The 13,992-nt window shown below is 42.0% G+C and overlaps 2 protein-coding genes across 2 annotated transcripts; both read right to left on the reverse strand.

Annotated features, from left to right (window-relative positions):
• Positions 1-101: 101 nt before the first annotated feature.
• Positions 102-4,197, reverse strand: LOC119449868 (splicing factor 3A subunit 2). Its single transcript, XM_037713149.2, has 5 exons — positions 4,073-4,197; positions 3,649-3,825; positions 3,300-3,508; positions 1,910-2,092; positions 102-329 (listed from the first exon to the last, which is right to left on the reverse strand). The coding sequence occupies exons 2-5, from the start codon at positions 3,800-3,802 to the stop codon at positions 138-140; spliced, it is 738 nt and encodes a 245-aa protein (XP_037569077.1). The 5' UTR covers positions 3,803-3,825; positions 4,073-4,197; the 3' UTR covers positions 102-137.
• A 1,965-nt stretch (positions 4,198-6,162) lies between these two features.
• LOC119449869 (dolichyl-phosphate beta-glucosyltransferase) lies at positions 6,163-13,798 on the reverse strand. The gene is made up of 9 exons (XM_037713151.2): positions 13,647-13,798; positions 13,110-13,287; positions 12,848-12,894; positions 12,220-12,381; positions 11,587-11,697; positions 10,689-10,748; positions 9,518-9,669; positions 9,323-9,408; positions 6,163-6,413 (listed from the first exon to the last, which is right to left on the reverse strand). Exons 1-9 carry the CDS (start codon positions 13,716-13,718, stop codon positions 6,295-6,297), a joined length of 987 nt encoding a protein of 328 aa, XP_037569079.1. The 5' UTR covers positions 13,719-13,798; the 3' UTR covers positions 6,163-6,294.
• Positions 13,799-13,992: the final 194 nt, after the last annotated feature.

Below are 13,992 nucleotides of genomic sequence, written 5' to 3' on the forward strand. Positions count from 1 at the left end.
ATAATGAAAGGTGTTGCAGCTGTCATAAAATCTGTGCATGTTCTTTCGATACACTGTATATACCAGCACACTTGGCATAGCACTAAGACATTTCACGGAAAGAATGAGAATGCCACATTTATTCCATGGCTTCCTAGCTAGCTGTTGCCGCCTCCTGGAGGAGGCGGTGGTGGTGGTGGCGCTAGGGTTGGCATGCTGTGACTGGGAATGCCTGGAAGTTTTGGCTTGGCTTCCAACTTGAAGCTGAACTGCAGGAAAAACTGCTTGCTGTCTCGATTCCAGAGAGTCCAGAACTTGCCCTCGGACTTGTCCACTTCTCTACTTGGCACCTGTAATGCCATAGCAAAATGCTTTCAGCTGAAATATATATATATATATAAAGAAAGTACTAGCGAGACATGCAACTCTCTGCATTCAGAGGCACAGCTACCCACTCTGCTCAGTTTCAAACATGGAAAATGTAACAGCACACCGTTGAAGAGATGATGATGAAGAGAACTATATTCGGATACAACTTTAGAAGGCAGCGGCATTTGCCCCCTCAAAGGCGGATGCAAGAGCCTCCACCAATGGGCGTGCACTAAAGACTTTCGCCATGAGCCGGACGGCCGGTGTCCCCGCCGACAAAGAACATGGCAGCGGGACTATTTCTTTAGTTGCGATGGTCGGCTGCTGCGCTTCGGTCATCTGGGCGGGGCCTCTCCTGTCTTCTTAAGTTATACCCTACTATAGATTGGAAGATTACAAATTTGGAATACGAAGTTCGCCAGCCTGCCATACACGGAGGCTCAGTAGGCCAGAAAGGACGCAAGGACTATAAACACCGCCACCTTCAAAATCCCTCACCATCGTCCCTTGATGTCACGTGATGAACAGAGTCTGCTCAGTACTAGCTAATTTTTAGCATATAAATATACGGTACACTCAAGAGTAAGCAGATTCAGCATGGAAGCTATAGCTATTGGCACATTGTCCTGCACATAACTGACCTAAATACAAGAAAATACCATGAAATTTACGACACATCAGAATCGAAGTTTAGCCACAAAATTTCAATGGCCTTTTTTTCACCAATGAAATGCAAATAAAGTGCTGCAGGAATACTCAATACCAGTCTAAACTTGCTTAGTGTTTTTCTTTAGCATCACTTTAACATTTATACTCAATACACAAATTTACAGTTAAACGGAACATACCTGATAAGTTCAGTAAGACAGATTATTCTTGGCTTTATACAGTTGTTTTAGCTCACTTGCACGGTCATAAGTAGTAAAGTTTCCTGAATGATTTTAGGCACCGTGCAGTACAATGAGGTACCTAAATTTAATCGCCTCAAGTACTATGTTCCAACTGTTCCACAGTGCCATTTGAACACAGAGCAACGCTACCTAATAATGTGCTAGTGCTGAAGTCAAATTTAAAGGAGTATAGCAGACAGTGCATTGACAGCTAAACTGAGCAATGCAGAAAAGGAGAGAGCATAATAACAGTAATATTATACAATGTATACTCCAATGCACTACAGTCAAAATAACAAATGTTGACCCTCCCTCCTCAAAAGCCCCCTTTAATGGAAGCAAAACTTCAGAAATAGCTTAAGTAGCTCCACACACTTCCTCAGTGTTCCAAAAGACTATGGGTATCAGTTTGTGCATAGTTACTGAGTTGAACAAACTTTCATTTAGGAAAGATTTTTTGCTAACTTTACAGGGTGCAGTGACAAGTGTCCACAGCTGGGTACTTATATTCCCAAAAAAGTAAACAGCTTCTCTATTTGCCAGTTGCATTCAATGTGTCTTGTGTTTAATGGTCACTGGGCTGCATTCATTATTACTTAGCTAAATAAATATGTGCCAGCTTGGCTGGAAATCTACGCTGCTAAATCAACTTCAATCAATGATATATTCACCTTAAAAGCAATAGTTTCATAAGGTTCAGCCGCGAAGAGCAGGTACTGCCACTTCTTGTCTGGTGGTTCCACCTTCTGTTCATAAGCTGACATGAACCGATGTCGAGGCACCACATTGTCATTGACTTCAGGGTAGTCCACTTGAAACAGCAAGGACTGCTGGCCAGTTTCACCGTCCCTTTGCTGCACAGGATTGCAGATTGAACGAAAAGGGCAACGACTTTTAAAGCAGCAGTTCTCAAACTTTTGGTTGTACTATGTATTTTGTAATAAAACTTTTGGTTGTGCTATGTCCAACCTTTTGTGTTTTTTGCCACAGAAACTAAAAGCATATCATATTACAATCTGCCAAATTTACATATGTATGCAGTGTACGATCAATACAAAAATGTGACATTACATGCTAGGGTGAAGGGCTCCGAGTTTTAGGTTTTCTTGGCTACTGCAAGAGTTCAAAGCCACATGTGACATCAACCCTCTCCCTAGCTTTGTTTTATCTGTATCAAAGTGGGGAGGGGGGGGGGGAAAGAACCGAAGAAAAGTTTCCCACAGAGAAACGACTCGCCAGATGTGGTGCATGCTTTTCTAATGGATAATCATACCCGTGTTTGGTGACAACTCTGCTACACTGCATGCAAGACAGAAATCTTACTGATATGAGTCACTCATCGGAACTAACCCTCGTTTTCTCAAGCGATCCTGGACTCTATGCGCTTCAACCACTTCATCGAGTTCAGTACAGCACCACCCCTACGACAGAAGATACTACGCTTCTCAAGAATTGCTGTGCAGTGTCAATAAAGCGCAGTGATCATTTCTGTCATCTACTTTTGAGTTGAGATGGAGTGTTGAGTGGTGGAACGTTCTAGAATACGGGGGTAAATGTTCACACCCCTCCCTCGGCAATGTCCACAGTGACACCACATCTTTCATATACCTTAATAATACATTGTCTTCACATTGTACGCAACTAAAGACTGTTCAGCAAACGTGCGCAGTGGCAGTACAAGGACCCAAGTATTTCAATCACGAAGCTTCATACCACTTGCTTGTTAAAACCGAAATTTTAGAAATCACACTTCACGATCTCGCTTATGCAAGTGTACAGCTGCCACTGCCAATTTTCTAGTTTTATTGTTAGAAAGGAAAAACCAGACCAACAATGACAGTGTTCAACAAGGTTAATTTCAGATCACTAAGTGGTCTGTCATTACTACCTGCCTGGAAAGTTCACTCCCCTGCATTTGGAATTGTTTTGTTCATAGGAAACAAGTAAAGAAGTCAAATCGGCCGAATCCCGCCTGGACTCGCCAAATATGGTTGCTTAACTGCCTCAAGCGGCTGTGGCACGCAATGAGACTGACTGCAACACACACTTGCGTTTTCTTACTTTGGTAACTCTGTAGCCTGGTCGTCCAATCTTCACAAATTTCTTGATGTCGACACGAGGCTTCGCTGGTGCGGGCTGGATAGGAGAGTCTTTGGCTTCCTTGGCTGCTCGGCGCGCAAGATTGGCCTGGTGCTTTTTGCCTTGTGTGTGGGCCAGGTAACTGCCTTCGTTATTGTGCAATGTCAGGCACAGTTTGCACTCGTAAGAACCTGCAACAAAAGAACATGAAGACGCATCAGCTTCTAAAATTCAACGCAAGAGATGTTCTGGCGAACTTTTTTGTGCGACATAAGACTGACTCAAACGTCACTGACTTCCGTCTTATGGCACGTAAGAGAACTGCATTTACCCAAGTGATTTTTCATGAAGTACGGGTCCTTTTGAAGGTCGATAGTTTCGAGGGCAAGCTGTCGCAGCCGTTCCCTCCGGTCTCTGTTGGACTCCGACCATGACGCGACGCCGCCGGAGCCGGTCTTGCCGCCGGGCCGATGTTGAAAGTCCATTTCGTCGTCCCCTTTGGTTTACCCTAGAAGATGAAGACAGATTGATATTTTAAACGAGCCAGGTCTTCTTGCGACCCCCGGAGAACCGTTCTTCGTTGTTTTCAACGCTTAACATGAGCGGTCATCATTGGCAACGCGGTTCTTAACCAAGGGGAAACGTAGTAATCACAGACACGTAGGACAAGCAGCGTCGGCTAGAGAGCCAAGCAATATGCTCAAGATTACAACCTCTTTCTGCAGTTGATTTAAATGTAACAAACATCAGCTCACCGAGTTTACTAGGCACACAAACGCTACAGTTGTTCACACACACAAGCACCGCAAGCTTTGCGACGCCATGATGAGAGATACAGCGTGATGATGATGACAATGCTACTTTTGCGGGTGTCGGGCAGTAGTCTTCGCTCCGCCGACATCGCTTACATTTTATTTTCATCATTACGTTGGCCAGCGTGATAAGAACTAATTGACAATGTCCAGTAAGCCCCTTCAGAGCCGCGGCCATTTCATCTGGTGGAAGTGGCCTGTTGGGAACCCACCCAGAACTTGGTCGAAGTGGCGTTCCATAGTGTATTTATTTTTTCCCTTTCTCCATGGACACCTGACAACCCACAAACAACGCCCATCCAATGCCTCCTAAAAAGGAGGCATTGGCCCATCCAAGCACCAGAACACGAGTGAGATGCCCAGCGTACGAGCCCAAGTCCTGAGGACCAGCTACGGCAGCACAGGGCCATGGCCGCCCACTTCCGGGCACCAACAGCTTGGTCTCTGAAATAAAGTGTATTCACCCACTCTCTATAGTTTAAATCTCAGGGGTAGAGTTAGCTAGTTCCTTATTCTAACTGGTTCTTTATTCTCTGGTGAAGAATGGCCCACCTTGCGGACTGGATCCGATTGCGGGCGAATGGGCGCGACGCCCTTGAGAAGCTCTACCGGCTCTCCGCCTTCCCACTCAGATCGGGCGGCGTTTCCGGATGATGCCCTTGCTGTCGACCGCTGATTGCCGCGGTGGCCACGGTGTCTGAAACTCCATGCCCGTAGCTGCCTCTTCCCGTTTAGGCCGTAGGGCCACGTTTGAATTCATTAATTCATGGTAGCATTGCTAGTAGCGAATTTTCTATGTAGCGACATACGGTTATCACTGTTCGCGGGAATGCCTCGCGGAAAGTGAAAGAGCAAATATTTTTTTGCCTTCGTTGGATCCAGCGTGTGAATGTTGGAGCTACGAACCAATGCCTATGTTGTAAACACTGCTGTGGGAATAGAGTTAATAGACTGTCTTACTCCATGGCAGTGTGTTGCTTGCGCCATCCTGTCGATCAGCTTCGATTAGAGCGCAGCTAGGGTAGCCGTGCCCTCTCCGATTAATTGGCTCAAAACATATCAAAGAATAAGTACCTGCGCCAGGATTCACATAACATTTCCAATTTCAACTCTTATTGCAGTCTGTAGAATGCATCCAAAGCATTTCTCGGTGCAAGTGCTTTGCAATTGTGGCGATAAAAAAAAGTAACCACTGCATTCCATTACGGCCCTGAAAGAAATATGTAGCCTTATACGCCTTTTCACTCACGACATTACAATGTTAAGAAAAGCTTTATGGATTGTTTCAAACGGGTGCAGAAAGCACAGCTACCATTCTTCTAGCGCTTTAAGGCATAAAGACTCCTCTCTTTGATGAAAGCTTGCCACAAGGCATTATGTTAATGTTTGTTATATATGTACTATAAGGCCTGTGTTGCAAATGGATTCAAGTAGGTTTTCATGGTATCTATTGTAATGTATCTGGCAATCATAGTGACATAGCACTGTTGCAGAGGCTGGCTTGCAGGAGACGAAAGCATTAAGTGGAGGTAGTGCCTGCTTCTTCACTGAAAGGGGACAGTTTGGACACTGTATGAAGTTAAAAAAGCACAGCGAGATCAAAGTACATAGTCAGCAGCAATGCTGCGACGGTTTCCAGCATGGCCTCGAATTCAGTGTGCCATGGTGGAAGTAAATGTATTGTGATTAAACGTGTCTATCGGCTCACAGAATTCCATTGCCTTGAGCTCAAAAAGGTTCACATTTCACAAATCTGCACGTTAGTTTCCTTAATGGAAATTCAAGAGTTCTTGAATGGCCACTAAGGTGCCTGAAAGCATCCAGAAGTCTGACTGTAGGCAGCTTAGAGATGACAGCTTGTGTTGTGTTGTAAATGGCTTGAATCACCTCCCCCCTTTTTGCCAACTCAATACCTTTCAATGGAATTGCTATTACGAAATGTGAAATTGATTTTCTTGTTTGTGGTGCCAAGCTGTTGCATACTTTCCAAAAAGTATTACGCAAGGCTCCCTAGAATTCACATGACCACGATATATTTTGAAAAAAGCATTTATTTACCAGCGCAGACCATGTTCCAGCACACTGCGCTTCAGAATATACATATAACAAGATCATGTAAAAAAGAGAAGCATATAAAAATGAAATCAATCACAGACTAGCGTCACTCATTTGAGCTTTTTTGGCTGTGCTGCAATAGACCAGGCACCGATCTTGTATCGTAACCAGATAAGAAAAAGGTCCCGACCCATCTCCACCCATGTCCAGATGGGTACAACTTTCGAGCCTGCAAGTAAGAGGGCAGCAAATAAAATAACATCTACATGTGCAACACAGTAATTTTGGTACTGGAATTAACACCTGAGGGTTGTGAAGAGCAATTTCTGAAGTCAAATTATATATAAACTGAATACCTTTCAAACAAAACGTGCATAGTTCTTGAAGAGTGAAATTATTTCTTGTGGGCTTTCAAACAAAATCATCCAGCCAGTTATAATGTAAGGATTTCATTTTTACCATCCACCATTCATGACTGGCCGATAAATTCTGGGGTAATATATGCCAAAACCACAATATGATCATAAGGCATGCGCTTGTGGGGGACTCCGGATTAATTTTGACCACCTGGTTTTTTTTTTTTATGCGCACCTAAATTAGCGTTATTGCATTTTGCCTTCATCGAAATGCAGCCATCATGTCCAGAATCGACCCGCTACCTCAAGCTCAGCAATGCAATGCCATGGCCAATAGTGGTGATAATGCAAACAGAGTGGCATTCGAACCACTGGCGAAGTGCAAAAAAGGAATAGCACTGGAACATAACTGTTACATTATTCCGGCCCTGAAGTCTTTCTTTTCAAAGTGAGCACGCCTGTGACTACACCTTGTTGCAGTTAAGGTAACACGCAGTTGCTGTTGCAAGGGTACAATCATGCAGTAATACAGTTGAAGTGGGATACAGTATATGATGGCACATGTTCAGCTCACAACTTTCTTCTATGCTTGTTAGGCATATGTAAATTTTTGTACCCATCAGGGCACAGATATTGTTAGAGCAAACAAGGGCAAGAAGCAAACGAGTCTCTGGTTTCCAACTGGTACTACATCAGAAAACAATTACTGCATCAGAAAGCAATGTCACATAATACTGAATATGAGTGACCAAGTTTTGTTCCTGACATTTTTCGCATAAGAAAGCAAAAAAAAGCATTACACACCCATAAACAGCATTTGAATAAGGTGGTATTAAAATCCACCAAAAACATATTGTGTCAGCTAAATATCCGAGATATGTTTGAATTAAGTGAAATCATGAATAATCAAACTTTGGATTACTGTTCTGATGTGTGCTAGTTAAAACTCGTTGCAATGAAGTCGCATCTGACACAAAATACCTTCGTTATATCCAGTATTCCTCATAAGCATATACAAGACAAACCTCGTTATAATGGAACTGGACACAATGAAGTGAGCAAAATTCCTCTTAATATCGCCATATATATTGATGTTGCAGTACATGCAATAATAGATATAACAAATTAATTTTGCCTCTCCCTTCATTAAAACAATATTTAACTGTATTCGTTAAATCCCTATATCGGCAATACAAATTTCTGATTTGCTTCGTTATATCGGTGTTCATTATATAGAGGTTCAAAGAAGGACTGTAATTCAGCTTATTAATAAGCTGTTTGACCTTGGTGTAAACATAAACACTGTGTGGTGGATAAAAGCATACCTCACCAATAGAACTCAGTTTGTGGAGGTAAACGGCGCAAAATCTGATGTCCTTGGGGTACCCTCAGGGGTCTGTGTTAGGTCCCATATTATTTTTATGCTACATCAATGACATTGCAGTTTCTATCCCACCTCATGTTACAGTCCGGCTATTCGCGGACGATTGCTTAATTTACTCGGTTATTCTAAATTACACTAGATTCTAAATAGGTTACACTAAATTCTGCATTGAACACTATTGATCAATGGTGCACAGCATACAAAATGAAAATTAATTATGCAAAAACCTTCATGTATTACAATTACAAACAAAACCAAAAATGCTTTATCGTTTGATTATGAAATGAACGGGCAGTTTTTAACACAAGTCAACCATTTCAAATATTTAGGCGTCACTATATCCTCAAATCTAAACTGGCATACACACATCAATAACATATGCTCAAAAGCCGAATCGAAGTTGTGGTTCATCCGAAGAAAACTGAAGCTTGCTTCTACAAAAGCAAAACTAACTGCCTATCTCGCACTGGTACGTCCAACATTGGAATATGCGAGCGTTGTATGGGATCCGCATCAGACAAACCAAGTTGATAAGATTGAAAAAATTCAGAGAAGGGCGGCTAGGTTCATTCTATCTAGATATAAATTTACAGATTCAGTGACTGACATGCTCCGTGAGCTAAATTTACCTTCACTTTCAAACCGACGTAAGGTCGCCAGGCTAAAGTTTCTTTATCTATTACGCAATAATCACTTCAACCTAAACACAAGCCCCTACTTGAAGCAGCGTTCCTCGCGAGCTGTGCGAACTTCTCACAAAGATTAAATTACACCCATGACGGCCCGAATGAACTCATTTAAGTACTCTTTCTTTCCAAGAACAACAGCTGAATGGAATGCCTTGCCTCAGGACCTTTTCCAAGCAGATAATCTTCTCAATTTTGAACACTGTTTGTCCCGTTACGTATCCGAATAGCAATTCTTGTCATAATCTTGTCTTTCTTGTCATGTCTATCGCGGAGGCTCCGAGTGTATATATATGTGTGTGTGTGTGTGTGTGTGTGTGTGTGTGTTTTTTATTATTTTTTTTTTGTCTGAAACCCAGCCTGCTGTTGTGAATGTTGACCGGTAAATCTGTTGTATTTGCGGCCTGTATCGACAAAGCCACTAGATGATTGTGCTGATTGTTGGAAGTGTGATGATTGTTGGTTTCTAGTTGATTGAACTAGGTTTGTATAAAAGTTTGTACTTGTGGCTGTGTACATTTGTTAAGTTGTATTTTCTACATTCACCCTGTAACGGCCTTACGGCTGACAGTATTAATAAATAAAATAAATAATAAAAAGGGATAGCAGTGCTGCACGACCATATGCTTTTACACCTGATGCAGTGTAGCTTTCATTCAAGCGTAGCAGGGCATAACAGAAGTGCAAAGAAATAGCAGTCAAAGGAACAAACCTTCGATCTCTGTCCAGTGAACAGCAACCTCAGCTACAGGAAACTTCAATGATTGAGCTATGTACAGGATCTCGACGTCGAAAGCCCTGAAATCAATTTAATTGTACAGGTTAAAACTGTTAAGTGTATCGAGCATTGGAAAGACAACAGAGCAATGTTTCTCTTCTGACAAGCAGAAAATGTGGTGCCACTTACCACCTCTCCACATGTAGCGAGGTGAACAGGTGTGTTGCTGCTTCCCGGCTGAAGAGCTTGAAACCGCACTGTGTGTCAGCAATGCCCCTCACGGTGAACAGCCAAACAAGGAAATGGAATCCGTACATAAGCAACGTCCTAAATATTGACCTCTGCAATGAAGAAATGAAACAGCAGCAAATTAATGACACAGTCAACCATCAATAAATATTCTAAAATACTCTTCTGTATTTTTCAAATGCCTGCCCAGCTGCACTAAAGCCGTGGGATTATTTACAAGACATAAATTTCCCAGAAGCTGTTCACACTTTATCATTGTCAGTACCCTGGTACCAAATTGGTCACCTTGATTTTATTCCTTTTCAAGATTAACTCAGAAGCGATCATGCAACATATACATCCAAAATACATAGTCAGATGTGTGTGGAATTGTGTAGAAGTAGTTCAAGCATATTATGGCGGTCAACTTTTGTGAAAATTTCCACAAATTTGGTCTAGGCCATTGGGTCATCACCGATGCCAAAAAGCACCTATGAGGTGCCTTTCAAATACTGCTAGTTGACATGAAAATCCAGAATGCAGCATCAACATGCATAGCTACCACACAGTGTTATTACATCGTTATCTTTGTGCTTAGGCCAATAAAAATGATTTTGATGACAAGAATCATGAGGAGGTGGTCATTTTTTTAAACTTTCATGGAGATAGTGCACCTAACCAGGTATATAAAAAAAAAAATGTTTTTCATGTTTGGTAACGTACCAGTTGGTAATAAGAGCTGACTTGACAAGGAATAACTTCTCTGAGCGATCTTAGAGTCTGACGAGGTTGGGGGACACACTCATGGAGACAACAACTTTTTTTTTAGTGTTTGTCATGCTGCAAAAGCAGAAGAGCGGTAGCAAGACATGCCCAAGGTAGTCGGTATTAGAGTCTGACGAGGTTGGGGACACACTCATGGAGACAACAACTTTTTTTTTAGTGTTTGTCATGCTGCAAAAGCAGAAGAGCGGTAGCAAGACATGCCCAAGGTAGTCGGTACCCTAGCGATGGCAGACACAAACAACTGCGAAGGTGGCACACGGCAGCGGACTATTGGAGTCCATGCCTTTCAGCATGACTGGGCAGGCATAATAAATACAAAAGAGGGCACCATCCAAATCCAACTTACCTCGGCGATGCTATCCTTCTCAAGATGGGCACGTGAACCAACTACAACCACATTAGTGCTCTGCAGGAAGGATAAGAAGTGTTTATAAGAGGAGGACGCAGGACATGCTCATTGAATTTTGACATTCTAGGAACATTCTGACAATATAGCTGTCAAACTAAGAATACTCTTCTATTTCTATTCAAGAAAGTAAAACAAGGCAGCTACAGTTCAGTTCATGGATAAAGACACAAATGGTTAAGTGAGTATGTTCCGTCAGCCGCTCCATTCCAAATTCAAATGCTCATGGCAGCTTCAATTGGGCACAATGGCCCGTAAGCTAAACTTTTGTCTACAGATAGTGCTTGACATGTCCTACGAGTGATGGTTTCCTCAGAGTAGAAGAAACGCTGAAGTTATATTGCAACGAAAATAAATGAGATGTTTGCTGCAAGATTGGACAATCTTCCAGATATAGGGAAGAAAAGACGGTATGATAAGACAGCCATACAAGGAAAGACAAAGAGATGCAAGTGTTGTCTTGCAGTACTGCCTTTTCATGCCATTTCCTTTCAATATGCCACCTAGTTTAAAAAGAAAGGGGAAAAATAAAAGTTGCAATTCTGTAAACTGCTGTATTAAATATTAATTAACGCAAATTTGTGTGCTTAAGATGCCCGAGAATTCTTGGGGGTAAACTAGCAAAGGCATAGCAACAACCAAATCTTACACAGCACACAAAGAATGAACATTATCAGACCATTAGCAAAACCCTATAGTAGTAGTTGTCCCATAAAAAGTGAGACAGTTACAATGCCTGTGGCTTTCCCATTTATTTTGTACCTTACTAATGAATTATCAACAAATTACTACTACTATACTACTTAAAAGCAGGGGGCAGGGCAAGTTATTAGCTTACTTGTTTGAGCAGCTCATTCGCCACTTCTTCAAGCTTTTCCAGGTCAGAGAACTGTGTTGCACCATCGGCATCAGCAAACAGCAGGCTCCTTCCTCTGGCGCTAAGCATCCCCTGGAATGAGATTATTGCCAGTGACAGTATTTCCAGTCATGCATGGCCGTTTGGAAGTTACTGATTGGCAGAAACTATTATTAGCAACATAAACATTTATGTTGCATTGTATTTCATTGTACATGCTCTATAAGGCAGATAACTCATGAACCTAAAATTGGTCAAAGAATAGTACTGATTGCTCTCTCACCATAAACATCTTGAAGGAGAAGGATCAGGGGAACTGAGGCTCTAATTGGCTTCGTTGTCAGTTGGCTTTGTAGATATCCTGACATAATGTGTACCCTTCCCCCCCATTTTTAAAATCTTGTTTTTGCAAATGCCATTTTGACTACTTAACAACTGATACCTGCAGAGTTTGACATTTGTTGGGCTGCAATATAAACACTTCTTTTACAGACGAAAGGATTTTTTTTTTAGAGCTTCCCTTGCTGTAATGCCTTGATGTGGCACAGTGAGTATGTGACAAAGTTACCAAACAATGTGTGCATGTGTTCTATGGACCAAAGAAATATTACAAACCAGGCGCACGGCACCACCCTTTCCACGGTTCTTGGCCAGCGTCAGGACACGGACTTTCTCGGTTCCATATTTGAGGCTGTACTGCATGCCAACCGACGTCGTTCGATCCCGGCTTCCATCATCGACAATGATCACTTCATAGGTGAAGTTTGGATCCCTCTTCTATGGTGGAGGAAATATTAAGTACTGTCAAAAAAGCTGGTGAAAGACAGAAGGTAAAACAAAAAAAAAGAAAGGTGACAAAAAGGACAAACATTTACTTGGAGGTAAAACAAACAAATGAGTTTCAACCTTGTTACTGTTGATGCTTTGACTGTGAAAAGCCTATTGGCACCAAAAGCCATATCCTACATTGAGCAAGTTAATGCTCATTAATTTTCACACACACACACAGCCAAAGCAGGCATTTATGTGTGGTGCGCTTATTGTGTAGGACATCGAGCAGCAAGTGCTAAAGCTGAAGCAGTAGCATTTCGATGTGAGCGACTTTCAGACTGTGAAAACAGAACTGGCGAGAGAGAGAGCGAGAGGGAGAAAACTGTTGGTATGCTGCATCATGACGATTCACTAACTGCACCAAAAGCTTTTGCTTGAACGCCGTGCAGTACCGACACCGCTGTTTTCATACCTGCCTGGCCTCCAGATACTCCAGGCACTCGTCAAGCATCGGGGGAACTGGAAGAGAAAGAAAGAATAGGAGAAAAAAAAAATATATATATATATATATATATATATATATATATATATATATATATATATATACCGACCAAGAAATACTACCAAACGACAGCGATATGGCAGAGGTATTTTCAATTAATTTTTTTTTTCAGTGGTAACAGGAAACGCATATCCAGAAAATGAGCTTTACTTAAATATCCTGCTTTACTTACGACGCTTCTCCTCTTCATACGCAGGGACGATAACGGAGAGATCGATGCTTGGTTCATCTCTCAGATGAGGGTACTGAAAACTTTGGCCAGGTTGTGAAGGGTCCTTGAAATTGAATTCTTCAGTGTACCGAATGATCAACGGTATTCTAGATGAGGTGGCATAGAGAACGATGCACAGCTACAAACAACGAAGGAAAAAAAGGGAGAGAGAAATGAATAGTGTGACACATATACAGACGTCAGTAGCAATGAACCTGCCAGTCGGCAACGGTCTAAAGAACTGCGAGTAGACGACGCGGTACCAAGAAAACACAGAGATAGTGCATCAAATAACTTTGAGAGACAGATCGTGAACTACAAAACTGGTGCGCCAAGCAGTAAGCCGGGCCCACTCAAATGCTTTCAGAACAAGCAACGCAAGCATTTTATAGTCGAAAGTTCTTTGAGCGGTCGTTGTTTGCTGCATGCGAGATTATTTTTGTATTACAAAGGACACAAAAGGAAGCACGCAAGAAAAAAAAAAAAGCCAATACCTACCACCGCAAATATAAATCCCGCCAACAATAACAAATACCCAAACGCGGACCAACAGTCCACGTAGTCCCACATTGCAATGCGGATCACGCAGGGCAGACAGGAACCGAAAGGAACCAAGAAAACGGAAGCGAACGGAAGCTTGCAAAACTTGGGTAGAGTGTGGACAGATACTACAGAACAAAAATTGCAAATGAAATGTTTGTGCGCGCCGCCGCTTTTGTACAAACTAATGCAAAATTGCAGTATAAAAGCAATTTTCTCGTTATGTCTTACTAACAGTCAATTTATTTTACAAAAGTTGGTTCAGTAGTATATAAATGAACCTTTATAAAGTGTTCCTTATTTA

This window comes from Dermacentor silvarum, chromosome 4 (assembly GCF_013339745.2).
Source record: "Dermacentor silvarum isolate Dsil-2018 chromosome 4, BIME_Dsil_1.4, whole genome shotgun sequence".
Taxonomy (NCBI): Eukaryota; Metazoa; Arthropoda; class Arachnida; order Ixodida; family Ixodidae; genus Dermacentor; species Dermacentor silvarum.

Coding starts and splice junctions, on each gene's coding strand:
- LOC119449869 (XM_037713151.2), bottom strand. CDS start 13,718: ATGTGGGACTACGTGGACTGTTGGTCCGCGTTTGGGTATTTGTTATTG. Junction 12,382..12,847: donor AGTATCTGGAGGCCAGGCAG/GTATGAAAACAG, acceptor CCTCCACCATAG/AAGAGGGATCCAAACTTCAC. Junction 9,409..9,517: donor TCGCTACATGTGGAGAGGTG/GTAAGTGGCACC, acceptor AATTGATTTCAG/GGCTTTCGACGTCGAGATCC.
- LOC119449868 (XM_037713149.2), bottom strand. CDS start 3,802: ATGGACTTTCAACATCGGCCCGGCGGCAAGACCGGCTCCGGCGGCGTC. Junction 3,509..3,648: donor CTTCATGAAAAATCACTTGG/GTAAATGCAGTT, acceptor CTTTTGTTGCAG/GTTCTTACGAGTGCAAACTG. Junction 2,093..3,299: donor CAGGCTACAGAGTTACCAAA/GTAAGAAAACGC, acceptor AATCCTGTGCAG/CAAAGGGACGGTGAAACTGG.